This window comes from Scyliorhinus torazame, chromosome 17 (genome assembly GCF_047496885.1).
Source record: "Scyliorhinus torazame isolate Kashiwa2021f chromosome 17, sScyTor2.1, whole genome shotgun sequence".
Classification (NCBI taxonomy): domain Eukaryota; kingdom Metazoa; phylum Chordata; class Chondrichthyes; order Carcharhiniformes; family Scyliorhinidae; genus Scyliorhinus; species Scyliorhinus torazame.
The window spans coordinates 111,295,394-111,313,871 of NC_092723.1; the positions used below are offsets into that span (position 1 = coordinate 111,295,394).

At 46.5% G+C, this 18,478-nt stretch overlaps 1 protein-coding gene across 1 annotated transcript in view; it reads right to left on the bottom strand.

Annotated features, from left to right (window-relative positions):
• The window catches only part of LOC140393469 (uncharacterized), a 470,641-nt gene that overhangs the window by 65,860 nt on the left and 386,303 nt on the right, over window positions 1–18,478 (bottom strand). Inside the window, exons 171-177 of the mRNA XM_072479798.1 lie at window positions 17,562–17,656; window positions 14,342–14,501; window positions 9,404–9,423; window positions 8,457–8,478; window positions 8,343–8,370; window positions 7,149–7,230; window positions 4,702–4,869 (exon numbers count right to left, since the gene is read on the bottom strand). Of these exons, the coding sequence (XP_072335899.1) occupies window positions 4,702–4,869; window positions 7,149–7,230; window positions 8,343–8,370; window positions 8,457–8,478; window positions 9,404–9,423; window positions 14,342–14,501; window positions 17,562–17,656 (575 nt within the window). The remainder of the gene's footprint in view (window positions 1–4,701; window positions 4,870–7,148; window positions 7,231–8,342; window positions 8,371–8,456; window positions 8,479–9,403; window positions 9,424–14,341; window positions 14,502–17,561; window positions 17,657–18,478) is intronic.

Consider the following 18,478-nt stretch of genomic DNA (forward strand, 5'->3'; position numbering starts at 1 on the left):
CAGCAAAGCAGTGACCTGATTGGCTGGTAAGGAAAGTGCTCCAATTAACAGTTGCTGGGAGAAATCTAACTCTTCGTGTATTGATAAGTATTGTGATTGGTAAGTAAAATCTTTATTCCTTTCATTTATTTATTATTTGATATTATATTTGTAATCAGTTAAGATAAAATGTAAAAATGGCCTGACCCGTGTTATGCTCCTCGTGCTCAATGTGGGAGTTCAGGGACGCGGCCGATGCCCCTGACTCCTTCATGTGCGGGAAGTGTGTCCAGCTGCAGCTCCTGTTAGACCGCATTACGGCTCTGGAGCTGCGGATGGACTCACTTTGGAGCATCCGCGATGCTGAGGAGGTCATGGATAGCACGTTCAGTGAGTTGGTCACACCACAGATTAGGATTGGTGAGGGAGACAGGGAATGGGTGACCAAAAGGCAGGGAAAGAGCAGGAAGGCAGTGCAGGTGTCCCCTGCGGTCATCTCCCTCCAAAACAGGTATACCGTTTTGGATACTGTTGGGGGAGATGACTCACCAGGGGAAGGCAGTAGTAGCCAGGCTCATGGCACCGTGGCTGGCTCTGCTGCACAGAAGGGCGGGAAAAAGACTGGCAGGGCTTTAGTCATAGGGGATTCAATCGTAAGGGGAGTAGACAGGCATTTCTGTGGTCGAAAACGAGACTCCCGAATGGTATGTTGCCTCCCGGATGCACAGGTCAGGGACATACTGAAGGGGGAGGGTGAACAGCCAGTTGTTGTGGTGCATATAGGCTCCAACGATATAGGTAAAAAACGGGATGAGGCCCTACAATCAGAATTTAAGGAGTTAGGAGATAAGTTAAAAAGTAGGACCTCAAAGGTTGTAATCTCAGGATTGCTACCAGTGGCACGAGACAGTCAGAGTAGAAATTCAAGAATAGTCAGAATGAATACGTGGCTGGAAAGATGGTGCAGGAGGGAGGGGTTCAGATTTTTGAGACATTGGAACCGGTTCTGGGGGCGGTGGGACCATTACAAATCGGATGGTCTACACCTGGGCAGGACTGGAACCAATGTCCAAGGGGGTGCTTTTGCCAACACTTGGGGAGGTTTTAAACTAATGTGGCAGGGGGATGGGAACTAGATTAGGAAGTTAGAGGTCAGTAAAGAGGCAGCAACTAAAGCCAGTAAGATAATAAACTCAATGTGACGAAGGGGAAGAGTAGACAGGGAAGAGATGATGAACGCAAAGGGACAGGTGGTCTGAGGTGCATTTGTTTCAATGCGAGAAGTGTAGCAGATAAGGCAGATGAACTTTGGGCTTGGATTAGTATCTGGGAATATGATGTTATTGGCATTACTGAGACTTGGTTGAGGGAAGGGCAAGACTGGCAACTAAATATCCCAGGGTATAGGATGCTTCAGGAGGGATAGAGAGGGAGGTAAAAGGGGTGGAGGAGTTACATTACTGGTCAGAGATAATATCACAGCTGTGATTAAGGAGGGCACGATGGAGGATTTGAGCACTAAGGCAATATGGGTAGAGCTAAGAAATAGGAAGGGTGCAGTAACATTGTCGGGACTTTACTACAGGCCTCCCAAAAGCGAGCGTGAAGTAGAGGTACAAATATGTAGACAGATTATAGAAAAATGTAGGAGCAATAGGGTGGTCGTAATGGGAGATTTTAACTTCCCCAACATTGAAAGGGACTCATGTAGTGTTGGAGGTGTAGATGGAGCAGAATTTCTAAGGAGCATCCAGGAGAGTTTTTTAGAGCAGTATGTAAATAATCCAACTCGGGAAGGGGCCATACTGGACCTGGTATTGGGGAATGATCCCGGACAGGTGGTTGAAGTTTCAGTCGGTGATTACTTTGGGAATAGCGATCACAATTCTGTAAGTTTTAAAATACTCATGGACAAAGATGAGAGTGGTCCTAAAGGAAGAGTGTAAAATTGGGGAAAGGCCAAGTATAACAAAATTAGGCAGGAACTAGGAATTGTGGATTGGGAGCAGCTGTTTAAGTGTAAATCCACATTTGAAATGTGGGAGTCTTTTAAGGAAAGGTTGATTAGAGTGCAGGACAGACATGTCCCTGTGAAAATGAGGGATAGAAATGGCAAGATTAGGGAACCATGGATGACGGGTGGAATTGTGAGACTAGCTAAGATGAAAAAGGAAGCATACATAAGATCTAGGCGACTTAAAACTGATGAAGCTTTGGAGGAATATCGTGAAAGTAGGACAAATCTCAAACGCGCAATAAAGAGGGCTAAAAGGGGTCATGAAATATCTTTGGCTAACAGGGTTAAGGAAAATCCCTAAGCCTTTTATTCGTTTATAAGGAGCAAGAGGGTAACTAGAGAAAGGATTGGCCCACTCAAAGACAAAAGAGGGAATTTATGCGCGGAGTCAGAGGAAATGGGTGAGATTCTTAATGAGTACTTTGCAGATGGAGGGTGGTGGGTGCCTGGAACGCTTTGCCAGCGGAGGTGGTAGCGGCGGGCATGATAGCATTATTTAAGATACATCTGGATAGATATATGAACGGGCGGGGAACAGAGGGAAGTAGATCCTTGGAAAATAGAAGACAGATTTAGATAAAGGATCTGGATCGGTGCAGGCTGGTCGGGCCGAAGGGCCTGTTCCTGTGCTGTAATTTTCTTTGTTCTTTGATCCCCAAATCGCTGGCAAGGCCTCCCTCCAATTTCTGCCAAGGGCTCTCCCCCACCCAATTGATGGCAAGGCACCCCCCATAAGTACGTGACACCCCTCTATGGGTTCGCTAAAGGCCCCCCTTCAGGCCCGGTGCCCTGACAGTGCCAAAATGGCAGTGGTAACCTGGCAATACCAGGTTGGCACTGCCAAGGGGCAGCACTCAGACAGAGCACCTCGTCTTTCTAGGAAGGACTTCAGAACAGAGGAAACCCCAGCAGAAAACAATAGTCGGACAGAACATCTGGGGTGTCATTTTTCCGACCCCCCGCCGGGTCGGAGAATGGGCGTTGGCCACCGTGATTCCGCCCCCGCCGAAGTCTCCGGTACCGGAGATTGGGCGGGTGCGGGAATCAGGCCGCGCCGGCTGGCGGGACCCCCCGCTGGAATCTCCGGCCCGGATGGGCCGAAGTCCCGCCCAGAAATTGCCAGTCCCGCCGGCGCAAATCAAAGCTGGTATTTACCGGCGGGACCAGGCGGCGTGGGCAGGCTCCGGGGCGATCTGACCCCGGGGGGTGCCCCCACGGTGGCCTGGCCCGCGATTGGGGCCCACCGATCCGCGGGCGGGCCTGTGCCGTGGGGGCACTCTTTCCATTCCACCTCCGCCACGGCCTCCACCATGGCGGAGGCGGAAGAGACTCTCCCCACTGCGCATGCGCGGGAAACTGTCAGCGGCCGCTAACGCTCCCGCGCATGCGCCGCATTTCCATGCCAGCTGGCGGGGCAACAAACGCCATTTCCGCCAGCTGGCGGGGCAACAAACGCCATTTCCGCCAGCTGGCGGGGCGGAAATCCCTCCGGCGCCGGCCTAGCCCCTCAATGTTGGGGCTCGGTCCCCAAAGATGCGGAGCATTCCGCACCTTTGGGCCGGCGCGATGCCCGTCTGATTGGCGCCGTTTTTGGCGCCAGTCGGCGGACATCGCGCCGTTGGGGGAGAATTTCGCCCCTGTTCTTTCTCGGAAGAACTTCAGAACAAAGAAAAAAACCTCTGTGAAAATGCTATGGTTAGAAATAACACCTGCTCAAATGAGGAAGCACTTCAGAGTTAATAGACCGTGAATAGTTATAAAAATAAAAACTAACCCTCCTATGAAATATCCTGGACCTGCCAATCAAGAGGCTTACAAAAGATAATGGACCATGAAATTGAATGTAAACAACACAATTCAAAATGTTTAGGTTTCTCAGCTTGCTCAAAGGCTTGAAAAGGTTAAAGAGGAGTGGAACCGAATGTGTAACGAGCACTTCAAAGGTTTCCAATACATTAGGTGATCTCTTTGAACTTGACATGGTGGGAGAGACATCAAAGGTTTTCAAGGCTACAGAGGGAAGACTTGCCGCATGACCCCCATTCCAGGAAACCCCCCCTGACCTGAGCCTCTTAACCCAGCCCAAGGCACCCTCCCCCAAACTCCACCTCCCCTGAAGGAACCTCCTCACCACGCTAGAGGTAACTGTAAAGAGGATTCTCACCCCCTAGCTCCCCCTCGGTGTCCCTGGCATCTGGTCCCCCCTTTTAAGGACCAGCTGGGATTCGTGCCCAGAATGATGTCTCGCTGGGGGGGGCACAATACTTAGTCTCCCAAACAAAGAATCCTGCCCGCTGTATAAATGCAAATATTTTTATCTTTGTATGAGAATATATTTATTGTCTCCTTTGTACGATAACACAGTGGCTATCACTGTGGCTTCACAGCACCAGAGTCCCAGGTTCGATTCCCCGCTGGGTCACTGTCTGTGCCGAGTCTACACCTTCTCCCAGTGTGTGCGTGGTTTCCTCCGGGTGCTCCGGTTTCCTCCCACAGTCCAAAGACCTGCAGGTTAGGTGGATTGGCCATGATAAATTGCTCTTAAATTGCCGCAAAAAGGTTAGGAGGGGTTATTGGGTTACGGGGATAGGGTGGAAGTGAGGGCTTAAGTGGGTCGGTGCAGAGTCGATGGGCCGAATGAACTCCTTCTGCACGGTATGTACTATGTATGTTCTTTATCATCTAGATGTTTAATCATCATTTACCATATTGTTGAATTTGTCCAGTGCCTCGTTCAGGATGGTTTTGTCCAGCTTTTGAATGAATACACCCAGCGCAGTTCCATCTGGCTTATTCAGAGCCTTTGCAGTAGTAAAGCAATTAAATACAGAGGCCAAGTGATTGCTGGTGAGACCTGTCAGCAGTAGATTACGCTGCAAAGAAATCCATTAAAAAAAAAAATTAGCCTAATACACCTCAATATATTTAACTGATTTAAAAAATATACAAATCATGCTTTGATGTTCAGCAGTATAAGGTGTTGGAATGCAGAAACTAAACTAACATAGAACAGCATATTGGTAAATTGTCCATTGGTAATTAGACAGCCAGATCCCTAATTCCCCTTAACTGTGAAATTCCTTAAGATGTTTCTGAGTAATATAAGGTATATAAATTCAACTTGGTTACCCCCTCATTATTACATAATTCTTATAGCCAATTTCATGTATCTTTTATATTTGAGTGCAATCACAGCAAGTTTGGTCTGCAATGAAAAGAACACCAGACACATTAGGAGACTGTCACCACCAAATTCTGGAGCCAATTTTCACTCCTTTTTTCCAGTCCTTTGAACTCCAGTGTAGATCTGAAATGTCCAACGGGTAAAGTAACTTAAGATAAATGAGCATAATTGATACTGATACTTGATATTAATTTATTTTATTTTGGGGGCAATATCATTAAAAGTAGAAGACCACAAAATTATACAAAAATGCTTTTCTGCTGGGGTCCTATGCTGATTTTATTAGCACAGGATGAATCAATTTGGCTTATCATAACCCAGACTGCCCTCACATAGAGCAATCGAAAATTAATCTTAGTGTTCTGTTTATTCATCACAGTTCTCCATAATCCTCTGAATTAAATATTTGTCTGCTTTTCTCTTAAAGAAGGCAATAATTTTTGCCTCCACTACTCTACGTGACAAGGCATCGTAACCTTTAATAAACTTTGAGAGATAAAAGGGAAGAGGGAGGAGAAGGTGGGTATGGCACTGGGGGGAGGGGTCTGGAATGAAATATTGTATTGGGTGAACTCAACCTCCTCCTGTGCTAGGATGAGCCTGATACAATTTAAAGTGGTTCACAGGGCTCATGACTTGTGCACGCATGAGTGGGTTCTTCCCAGAGGTGGAGAATAGATGTGAGAAGTGCGCAAGGGGACTGGCGAATTACATGGATATGTTTTGGTCCTGCCAGAAATTGGTCCAGTTTTGGGCGTCGGTATTTGAGATATTGTTGAAGATTGTGGGGTGAGGGTGGAGCCCGTGCCCTTTAGTGGCAATCATTGGAATATCAGAGCTGTCGGAACTTCTGCAGGGGAAGGGGGCTGATGTTGTGGCCTTTGAGCCCGGCGACGAATCCTGCTGGATTGTTGGTCAGCAGTTCCACCGAGGGCATCGGCATGGTTGGGGGATGTGGCAGAATTTCTGCAAATGGAGAAAATGAAGTTTGCCCTTAGGGGGTCAGAAGAGACGTTCTACATGAAATGAAATGAAAATGAAATGAAAATCGCTTATTGTCACGAGTAGGCTTCAATGAAGTTACTGTGAAAAGCCCCAAGTCGCCACATTCCGGCGCCTGTTCGGGGAGGATGTTCCATGAGATGGAAGCTGTTCGTCTCTGTTTTCAAAGTATTGTTTTTCGTGAGTGAGTAGATGGGGGGGGGGGGGGGGGGTGGCTGGAGTTTGTTAAGTTTGTAAAAACTGTTTGTAATTTGATTTTGTCTTTATGATGTGGAACTTTCTGTATGGTTTGGAATAAAATATATATATTTTTAAAACTTTCTGCATAAGGAACTGTTCTCAATGACAATTTTAAATTGATAAACCCTCATTGTTCACTCATCAACGAGTCTTTCCTGGTTTAGTATATTAAAGCCATTCATGATTTTTCAAATCTCTATTAAATATTTTCTCATCCTTGAATGTTATAAATGCATAATTTTAAAAAATGGGAAAAAAATCAATACAGGACAGAAAATCTAGATATCAGCTGCTCATGAAGTACTGAATGACAGACTCTCTATAAATTGGACAAATATGTAATGAAGAATGTTAGGGGTGAAAATCATTATTTTACCAAGCATTAGATAGAAATTAATCTGGACTAAAATGTCCAGGCCTCATTTGTATAATTTTGCTTTAATTCAAAGTAGCGGTGGGTATACATAGATGCAAAACTGACAGCATAACTCAGAAGAAATCAGGGTGCACTAAAGCCTTGGAGTGTGAGATTCCACTTTGTTGCATTTGAGTTCTCCATCTATGCAATATATATTCAATTATAATAGCGTTCAGCGCAGCATTACTTTGTATTGCAAGTAAATTCATTTGATTATTACCACATTTCTTGAAGTGAGACTCGTTAAGTGAAAATATTTTAACAGACAGTTATTCTCATGTGAAATTTTGGACTATGACTAAGCTTACCTGAGCACATGCGTAGTCTGTAATGTTGAAATTACAGAGTTGGGACTGGTTGACAGACATCAGAAAACTGTTCAGAGCTGAACTGTTTGGGGGGAGGGAAATATAATCTATTATCTGAGAGGAATTATGTTGGAATTTTATTAAAAATGTTTTATAATCATTGCAATCTTGATTTTTTTTTACATCTTTATTAGCCAAACGAAGAAACGTTCAACCCTGGAGGCAGATTCAATCACGGCTTTCTAAAGAGAAATGGATCATTATCTGCAGAGGACAAATTTGCAGGGCTACAGGGAAAAGGCAGGGGAGTGGAACTCTCTTGCAGCGAGCCAGGTCAAATGGCATCCTTCTATGTTGTGACTATTCAATAATTCTATGGTGATTGAAAAAGCTGCTTTTAATGTGATGAGCCTCACAGAACACAAAAGACCCAGGTTTGATCCCTGAGCTACACTAAGTGAATTTCAGATAGGTTGATTATAAGGATGGCATAATTGGCCTCAACTAGAGAAGGGAAAAATATTCTCCAGAGTTTCTGCTCTTTACGACTTTCTATTCATCCCTATAACTATAAGTATGGCATTGCGGAAGTCAATTGAGAACAAGCTTGGACAAAGCTATTCCATGCCTAGAGCATATTTGAAGAACAACACTTTACATCAGATACTTAAGAGTGGATAGACTTAGTTGATCCATACTCCAGCACTGTGAGGACAAGAGCATGTCCCTGCTCAGTTGCACAGATGCATGACCATGTAGTAACCTGGACTTCCACAGCATAGGATAATCAGGCCAAACAACCAGCATTTCGAAAAGTCATATTGGAGTTGAAAAGTCAACTCTGTTTCTCCCTCCACAGGTGCTGCCAGACCGACAGAAGTTTTCCATCACTTTCTGTCATTATTTTGGATCTCTAGGTTTGCAGATATTGATGTTTATCACCAATATTCCCTCTAAGATGCGTGCACACACAGCGATAAAACAACCCTGAAAGTACCGCACAGTGCAATAAACAGATTGTAACAACAAAAAATCAGCAGGAACTTTGAACATGAGGGGATAAAATTGGGGAAACTATGTGCAAAGGCAGCGTTTGACAAAGAAATTTCTAAAGGAAGGCATGAACCTAGATTCAAAGACGAATCAATAGTTTAAATTATCCAATGTCAATACTGATTTGTCTCAAATGCTTACCTGTTTCCTGCTGCACATGAAGCTGTTTCTGTTTGAAATGTAAAAAAATATATATTATCATAGTGAAAATGTAGCAAGAAAATTGGATATTGAGTTTTGCAAAAATGAACTTACCATTAAATGTGGTGTTGCCACACTAACAAAGAAAAAGCATAAATAAATTAATTTTACTTTCATAGTGCCAAATGTAAACTAAATATATTATTGGAAACATAAACTTATATGTAAATATACTATAATTAATACATAAATTCAAACATAATATATACTTATCATTACACAGGGACATATAACATTTACATACATCCCAGACATTACATTAAAATATTAAATAAGGAACTATTATAATAAATATATATGCATACACACACACACAGATCCTATATTAGCTGAACAAAAAGTGGTAAAATTTGAAAAGTATGATTGAGTTTTCCTTAATTTCATTAATAATGTACAAAAGGAACAAGGCTCATACAAATTAAAACATGAAAATAATTCAACCAGTTTGGATTATTTAATTCCTCCTTTCACTCATGTTAGCGTGTTGATTTTTCATTAACACTGCACAATATGACAGCATTCTAATGTCAACAGGTGGAATTAACAAGTTTTTGTTGACACCAGTTATCACCAAGAAGGGTTTTCCTTGCTGTACCATCAACAAGTGTTGCTGCTCAAATGAGCAAAGATAAATCCCACCAGAAGGCAGAAGAAAGTTAAAAGGCCACATTCTGCAATGGCACAGAACAGCCATCACAGAGCTCAAATTTCCTCTCAGTGGAGGCGTTTCTTCTTAGCAATCACAAAAAATATTTTTCATGTTATGGTAAATTTAATGAATTTGTACTCGCTAAAATTGGCTGAGAAGAAGTACAGATCACAGAACTGATTCTTGGTGTTAAGTAACTTAACTGCAATTTATGCCTGTCTCCATTAAGGTTCTATATCAAGAGTTTAATGTTGCTGAATGAACGATATCAGGAATGGCAAACATGACATTTTTTTCAATAACACGGTTCTGTATCAGAAAATTAAAGTAAACATTGATAAATTTATCTTACCATCAAGTTAAGTTGGGGATCTGGAAAAAATAAAAGTAAAAATATTATTCAAGTATATTCATTTTTGGATGCTCTTATGCCTAGTGGGTATACTTTTAACATTTTGCTTTCTAACTCGTAATAATGTGTGTTGGCACATTGAACCAAACCGCAATGTTATGTCAAACCCTACTGATATTTGTGGTCAAAGGGAATGATTTTTTAGATGGTGGAAAAATATTTTTGCTCAGCCTTTCATTTACCTTCCACTAAGTTCAACCTCTACGTGTATATTATCCTGAACACACATGTTACTGCCAATGACACGCTAAACTGAAGGCAGTGGTTTTAAACTGGGGTCCATTTGGCCAACAAATGTCTGTTAATCTGGGGCCAAGAACACCATGTGCAGAAAGCACAGTTCCTTGAAATTTTTTAATTCTCTATTTGCTTTTGTATTTGTTGACTATTATTTTATTTTTTAAAGGCATAACTTTCTTTTTGGAAGCAAACTTATGGGGCGAGGGAATCTCCTGTAGTCATTGAGGTGAACTGGATCACAACACTGGGATGCGATTTGTGGTAGCGAGCAGGAACTGCCACGAGCTTCCTGACACTCGGCCCGACGAGGTCATTACCTCTCTAAAACGTTGATTGGCCCACTTAATGAGGTCCCTTGGGCATCATGCCACAAATGACTGGCCCGCCGGGACTGCGCTCGCCAGCCCCCGCTAACAAGAGAGAGAAGCACTTAAACTGGACTTGCACAGTCAACCCCACATGCCATGCCATGCCACCGATTCAGGGATGCCGACCTGGCCAGACTTTTGGACGTGGTTGAAATCAAACGGGATGCTCTGTTCCCCTGAGGGTCTTGGAGGGTCAGCCGCAAAGCAGCCAGTGCCGCCTGGGAGGAAGTGGCAGTGGCCTTCAGCTCACGGAGTGTCACCAGGAGGACCGGCACCCAGTGCCGCAAAAAGGTCAACAGCCTCCACCAGGCCGCATGGGTGGGTTGGCAGCAGCCCCCCACACCATGCCCTCAACCCCCCGCCCCCCAAGCACTGTTCTGTGCCCTGGTCCACCCATGTCCAGCAGTGCCACCCACCCCCAAACTCCCCAACCCCCCATACTCCCCAACCCCCCATCCTCCAAAACCCACCCCCATAGTTCCCTTACCCCCTCACCCATAATTTCCACCTCCCATACCCCGCCCCACGCCCCCATACTCACCGCTCCCCCCCACTGAAACCCACCACCGCCCTCCCCGCAATGAATGACCCGTGCGGCCAATGCTGCCTCCTCTGTGACCCCGCAGGAGAAGTTGGCCCACAACAGATGGGAGAGGGCCCAGATTGACAGCGGGGTGCTGGACACAGAGTCTTCATCTCCTATGAGGAATGGGCCATGGAGGTCCTGGTGGGTGGCTGAGGACAGATCTGTTACCGTGTAGAGGTTGGCGGACAGCACAAAGGTAAGGCTCCACTGGACCCCACCTGGATGACCTTTCACACGTAAGTTGTTAATGTCATGCAAAAAGACCCATCCCTCCCCACTGACCACATTTCCTCATCCAGACATGTGGGGTGCCGGCCCACCTGGGGTGCCTCCCGCCCCACCCCGGTTCTTAATAGAACACCTTTAAGGGGGACTCCGAGGATACCACTATATTTGCGGCAGAGCTGTCATCACCACCCTCCTCCAGTGACACTCCTGCAGATCCACAGCGATTGGAGGAGTCCCGAAGGCTAAGGCACAGGAGATGGTGCCGGCCATGCATGGTACTGAGGCCAACACTGCTAGGGTGGCGACCGCAGTGGAGAGCCTGGTGCATGACGTTGGCAGCATGAATGGAGGTGTCCAAGGTGTGGTTCAGTCGGTGACGGCCGTGGCTATGTGCTTCGACAGCATGCTTCAGTCACTGAGTATTCTAGTCCCAGGTGGACCTTGATGTGGAGCACGTCCCAGTCTCAGGTGGGCATTAACGAGGCCTTCCAGAGCACGTCCCGATTGCTGGGGGAGGTGTCAGGTGGCCATAGTTAAGGCGCTGCAAACATGTCCCAGTCTCAGGTGGGCCCAGACAAGGCGCTGCGGAGGTGACCCAGTCGCAGGTGGGCATTGCCAGGAGCTCCAGAGCATAGAACATAGAACAATACAGCGCAGTACAGGCCCTTCGGCCCACGATGTTGCACCGAAACAAAAGCCATCTAACCTACACTATACCATTATCATCCATATGTTTATCCAATAAACTTTTAAATGCCCTCAATGTTGGCGAGTTCACTACTGTAGCAGGTAGGGCATTCCACGGACTCACTACTCTTTGCGTAAAGCATGTCCCAGTCACTGAGAGACATCGGCGAGGGAGTCGACACCACACTGCAAACATTGAGAGCTGCCACTGCTGGCAGAGCCGGATGGCATAGGGGCAGCCAAGACTTGATCCAGTTGCCCCTCTGTCCTGAGGTGAACCCCAGGGCTCTATGGGCACCGACCAGGAGGTGGGGGTGTAGGGTGCCAACCCAGAGCCACTCTAAGGCATGGTGATGGCAGCCACCAGTTCCTCCAAGACCCACCTCCCTTACAATGGCGCGTCTAGGAGTCAGCATCCGGAACGGGGTGGCACGGTGAGGCATGTGCCCCAGCAAGTGGGCAGGGGCCCTTCGGCCCCAGAATCCCCAGAGGATGCCCACCAGGGGCATCAAAGATATGGGACGCGGTAGGCAGCAGGTTGCCTCTACCTCTGATGTCGCCTGTCCTCTGGCTGGTGTTGCGGGTCCTCGCCGGGCTTGTCCTTCAGCCCCTCCTGATCCGGTGTCTTCTCATCCTCCTCCTCCTTGCAGGTTTCCACATTATTCCCTCCTCCACCTCCTGAGTATCAGCCCGCTGCTGTGCCAAGTTGTGGAGGGCACAGCAGACCATCACAAAGCGGGTGGCCCTCTGGGGATGTACTGCAGGGCACCACCAGAGCAGTTCAGGCATCGGAACCACATTTTGTGGAGTACGATGCACTGCTCAATGACAGCCCGCGTGGCCACATGGGCCTCGTTGTTATCAGATCTCCGCATCGGTCACTGGTCTTCATACTGGCGTCAATATCCAGGTCCTCAGGGGGTAACCCTTATCCCCCAAAAGCCAATCGGCTATCCTGGGGTGGTCCTCGAAGAGGCCGGGGATGTCTGACTCCCCCAGGAGCTGTCGTGCACACTCCCTGGGAAGCGTGCACACACATGCATGATCTTCATGTGGTGGTCACACACGAGCTGTCGTTCAGGGAGTGGAACCCCTTTGTGCCATCCACTACCCCTTGGACCTGGGGCATTCGGCGATGGCAGAGAATCCTGTTGCCGGGCATCTTGTTGGGCTTGCTCCATGTCAAAGTTTATACAGGTCGCTGCCCGGACAAACAGGGCGTCCGCCACCTCACATATGCACTTGTGGGCTGTAGCTTATGAGATGCCTCACAAGTCCCCGCTCGAACCCTGGAATGATTCTGAGGCATAGAACGTCAGGACTGCGGTGATCTTGATGTCCACCGTGAAAGGTATTCTCCTCCACCACGTGGTGCCAAGTCTCCAAGGACATGGCACAGGTGCCACACTTTCTCCTTGTTGAGGTGGAGCCTCCTGTGGCACACGCTATCCGTCATCTGTTTAAAAGACCAGTGACGCCATTACACGATGGGGTATTGTGGACCTCCCCCTCTGGGTTCCTCCCTGGCAGCCAGGTCCTCAGGGTATGGGGCGGGGTCCTGCACATGGGCCGCTGCCTCGAGCCACTGTCGATGCTGTTGCCGCTGCCTTCTCCGGCATCTGACCGCCTGGCCTGCCAGCAAGACCACAAAGGCAGCTTCCACAGGGTCCAAGATATCATGCATCCCATGTAATATGTGTAAGACATTGGAGAGGGTGTGAGATTGACAACCAGCAGAGTCTTCCAAGCTGGGACTCTCTACTCCCCCATTCCCAATTAGCAATAGACTTCAGCCAAGCGGCAGGAGACCTCTGCAGCCGGTGAGAGTTATGGGTGGTTGGTGGGGCAAGGGACTGGTGTTGCGCCCGGAATAGGAACACACGACCCAGGGGTGGCATGGCAGACCCGTGGCCGCTGAGACACCTATCCCACTCACGGGCCATGGGCGGCACCCCCCCCCCCGCCCCCCCCCCCCCCCCCCCCCCCCGGCTCCACCCCCCCCCCCCCCCGGCTCCACCCCCCCCCCCCCCCGCCTCCACCCCCCCCCCCCCGGCTCCACCCCCCCTCTCCCCCCTCCCCCCCCACCCACCACCGATGGTGGCACAACCTGACTGAGACCGGCCTCCGTGGGCTCACCACTCCTTCCTGCAAGCACTGGAGCAGCAACCCAGTGCTCCTGGGCTCATTGGAGCGAAGATGGCTACTCGCCTCCTCAGCCCTTCCCCCAGCTTCCCGTTTTTAAAAAAGTGCACTAATCGGCGCCTGCATGACCACTTGCTGGGAGGAGGTTTGATCATGGGAGGCAGCTAGATAGGGGGTCGCTCCCATTAATTTTATGTAGATTGGTGTCAAGTGGTGATTATTGGATTAGCCACACTACAGTGGGTTCCCAATTTCACCAATAGGAGCAGGCCAGTTAGATCGCAAACTCATGGGCTTGGTCCTCGTTTTCGGCCTCTCCCACGATCTAACGGCTTTGTCGCACTCTCACTTAAGTGCAACACAGCCATGGCGCCCAGTGTGTCAATATTTGTCAAGGGTTTGCCGTATGCCAAATGTTTGAAAGCCAGTGCCGTGTGTGGTTGATTTTACTAGAATTAGTGATGCATATACACAAGAATAGAATCAAAATGTGAAGCAATGTTATACTGGAGAAATTATACTGAAAGAATTTACAGACATCAATATGTATTGTATTATGCTTTAAGCAGGATTGTACAACAATAAGTATTTTTCCATATTATTCTTGTTTTTAATCAGGGCACATACCTGATGAAGGATCTGGTATTCCTCCTGACAGCCCAACACTCCTCACTTCAGATTCAAAGTGTGAGCGCACCCAAGACAACACCACTGTTTCATTGGCTCCAGTTTGAAGAGCTGGGAGGTTAATTCCAAGCAAGTCTTGCAATTGCTTGGCAGAAATGTTCTGACAATAGAAACAATATTAGAAGAATGAGCATAAAGCACTTTCCTGCACATTCCTTTTCAGAAATCGACCCATTATTTACCTTAGTTCTGTGAAAGAAGAAATCGACAGCATAAACTAAATGTGAATGAACTAAGTTGTCTTAGGGCTCGATTCAACGGCCTCGTGCTGCCCAACTTGGTGTCTGGACGTGTGTTCCTGTTGAATTTCGCGAGGGACCTCTTGCGACATTAGCGATGCTCAAAACGTCCCATGAGACGTGGCGATCAGAATCTCATTCTCACTGGGCGAAATCCAGGTGAGCATATTTAAATGGGTCATAAGGCTCATTTAAATATGCGCTCTCCCGATTCACCTGGGGCCCGGGATTCAGCGGCCTCCGCAGTGAGGCCTCAACTGGGCGCCTTTTGGTACTTGCCTACACGAACATGTACCAGTTGTAATAGCAACTGGGGGGATATCCCAGGCTATTGCAGACCCCGAGTGTTTGGGACAGGGCAGAGTGCCACTCCCTCTGGCACCTGAACACCTTAACACTGCCAGGGTGCCTGGTACCACTGCCTACTGGCAGGGGCACTGCCAGGGGTCAGGCTGGCATTGCCAAGATGCTAGACCCAGAGGGTGCCTTGCCCATTCAAAGTGGGGTGAGGGAGGGTGCTTGAGGACCCCGGAAAAGGCAAGGTGGGTGAATTGGGGGGGGGGGGGGGGGGGGGGTCCAGAGGCCGCGATGGACTTAATTCAAATCTGCTGAATCGCGCCCTTAGAATTGAATCAAATATTTGTGTTCCAGCAGCTTCAAGTGTTACAGAATAAAGTGAATCTAAAATCTGAAAGCACAATGGTCAATTGGTTTTGGTCACATTATGAATTTATGACAGGTGGAGTACTAAATGTGTTGAATCTAACTAACAGGTAAATTGCATTTCAAGTTTTGTTCTTCCTATCCATAACTAACAGATGCCAGGTCCAGTGGATGCTGGAAACCAGAAATAAAAACAAAGAAATCCTGGAAATGCTCAACAGGCAGCATGGGCGTGGAGAAAAACAGAGTTAATGGCCAGAATCTTGTTGCGAGCTTGGAAGCAGCAAGGGCATTTACTTAGGCAAGATAGTTGCGTACCAAATTCCTACCCTTTCCTGCCTCCACCAGAATTAAGTTCTTGGCCTTTAAGTGGCCAATTAATTACCACCACCAATGTTAACCCAGCTGCAGATGGGCCTGTCACCACACAGCTTGCACAACAGGGTGAGTGGGTGGGGGGGGGGGGGGGGGTAGGGTACAAAGGCAAGCCTGATTGAAGAACTCAGCATCAGACGGTGAAGTTGGGGGGCGCACAGTTTGGCTGCTGAGAACTACTCTGCTCTTGCTGACAACCCTACTACACTCCTCTACTCGTGGGTCCAAGCCCCCGAACACCCACCCTTTACCATCTGCATTACCTATCTTTGTGGCCTAATTCACTCTGTCATCCAGGGCCTTTGCTGTCTTTAGTTCCGACAGCAGCCATGGCCTCCCCAGTAGCGATGCTGGACACAAGAGCTGCAGTCCTCTGATTGGCGCCCCCACCTGCACCGCCCCCCCCCCCCTCCCCTACAAGGGTCTTGATTCCAGGGAAGGTCCTGTCATTAGCCTCACGACTGCCTGATTGCCATGTGCTTCGGTGGGCTATCTCAAAAAAGAGGCAGCATGGTGTCTCCCCGGGTCTCCAGCCAGCAGGTTGAGACCCCCAATGCCTCAACAAGATTCTGTCCGTTGTTTCAGGTCATTGACCTTTCATCAGAGAAAGGTTAGTTCAACCCAAACCATGTTTCTCTCCACATGTGCTGTCTGAATTATAGGAGTTATTTTATTACTCTTACGTTATTTTATACAGCTAAAATACATACTTCAAATACAATGTTAAATACCACTATATTTGTCCCATCTTTCTGTTTCTTTCATTTTTTTCTTCCCCCTGTTTGTGATAATTTAGCTTCGTTCTATTTTTTTCTATATATTTTATTCAAACTTAGCCATCTTCAAACTCATTTCCCATGTCTTCTCCTGACTGTACAGTCCAATATGGAGCTGGAAGACATAGTCAAAATTTGAATGAAGGTACTTCCAAAATTGCGTTATACGGACAACTATGATGTGATCAGACCAGCCTCTGTAGTGCCAAACCTGGAATTTCTTCTGCCCAAGAAGTACTCACTAGCAACCTCAGTGTCTGACTGTACCCAGACAAGTATATTCATCTATAAAATAGCAGGGCTTAGAGATTATACATTGATGATCCTCAAAATCACAAATAAATTTGAAGTGAGAAAAGTGCTCATTAATAGAAATATTAGTTCATACAGAAAATAATTTGTTAATAAAAGCTTGTTAGAACAATAACCTGGCATTAATATAACTATGAGAACATTGGTTACACCAATCTAACGCCACTGCCCCATATTCCATAGAATAGATATCCATAGAATCCGAACAATGCAGAAGGAGATCATTCGGCCCATTGAGTCAGCACCGACCCTCCGAAAGAGCACCCCAGCTAGGCCCAATCCCCACTCTATCCCCATAACCCCAGCTAACCTGCACATCTTTGGACTGTGGGAGGAAACCGCAGCATCTGGAGGAAACCAACTTGTGTCAAGTCTGCTGCCAATTGCCACATAATGATGTCAAGAGTGACTGTCCTTAAAACAGCTCAGCATTTATCAGTGTGAGAAAACAGGACCTGATCTTACACTTCCCGTTACAACTGAACAGCTTTCTTAATGTGAATTCCCAGGAATTCATTGCTGCTCTCCATGGACAAACAAATACCAAACAGATTGAACACAAAAACACAAGAAATAGGAACAGGAATGTGGCCTGCCGCATCTGCTCCATCATTAAATACCATCATGACTGATCTTGGGCTTAAGCACTATTTTGTTGCCTGCTCCCCATATCCCTAACTCCCCGTGAGGCCAAAAATCTGTCTATCCCAGCCTTAACCATATTCAACAAAAGAAAAAAAACAGTAACCACATCTATCGTGGTCAAATCATAATATTATCACAATATATGCATACCGTTATTTCTTCAGGGTTCAGCTTTATAAAGGTTGCAAAGTCCATGTTGACCTTATTGTTTGCAAGTACATCAAGATCACCTGCTTTGGCACCATCTTAAGAAACCAGACAAACTTATTTATTACATACCAGTAACAATCTTCCGATATTAATTTACACCCATTTAGAATTCTGTGTTATAAATAATTTACTGAAGATTAAATTTTGTGTAATTTTCTGCCAGTATTTATCAACACATATTATTTGTGTGCTATTCTACATTCTCCCTCCTTTCAGTTCTGATGAAGAGTCTATGGACTCAAAATGTTAACTCTGTTCCTCTTCGGATAGATGCTGTTAGACTGTTTAAGTTTTTCCAGCGTCCTCTGTTCTTGTTTAATATTTATAGTACTTTATTTAAAAAAATAAAGTTAACAATGAATTCACACAAGTTGGTTGAATTGAAACTGGTGAAATAGATAAAATAGGAGATTTAAAATGGAAATAATGAGGTAGATTTTTAGAAACCATCCAATTTTAATTTCAATAAAACCAATAGCATGAAAATCAGATGAAATCTAACAGATGGCTGATGCCAATTTTACGCCTGAGGGTCAAATTGAAAATCTATTCCGATATCTCGCTAAATGCATGATGCTGCTTATTAATTTTGCATATCAATTTGGGGTCCTATTTGCCTTAATGTTAAGACAGGAACACAATGCTCATTAGACAAATATAACAAAATAGATCTTTGGGTTTTGGGGAGATTTAGATATTTGGTGTCAATCAGTAAGTTGATGGGTGCAACCAAGAATTTTCTCAGAGGTTCTGCCACACAGTAAGCTGGCATAGGTCACTCTTACATGTCTGTTTCACAGGAGAAACTTAACTCTCCTTGCTGGGCTAGACCGGAGCGCAAGAGCAATCAAAGTGGA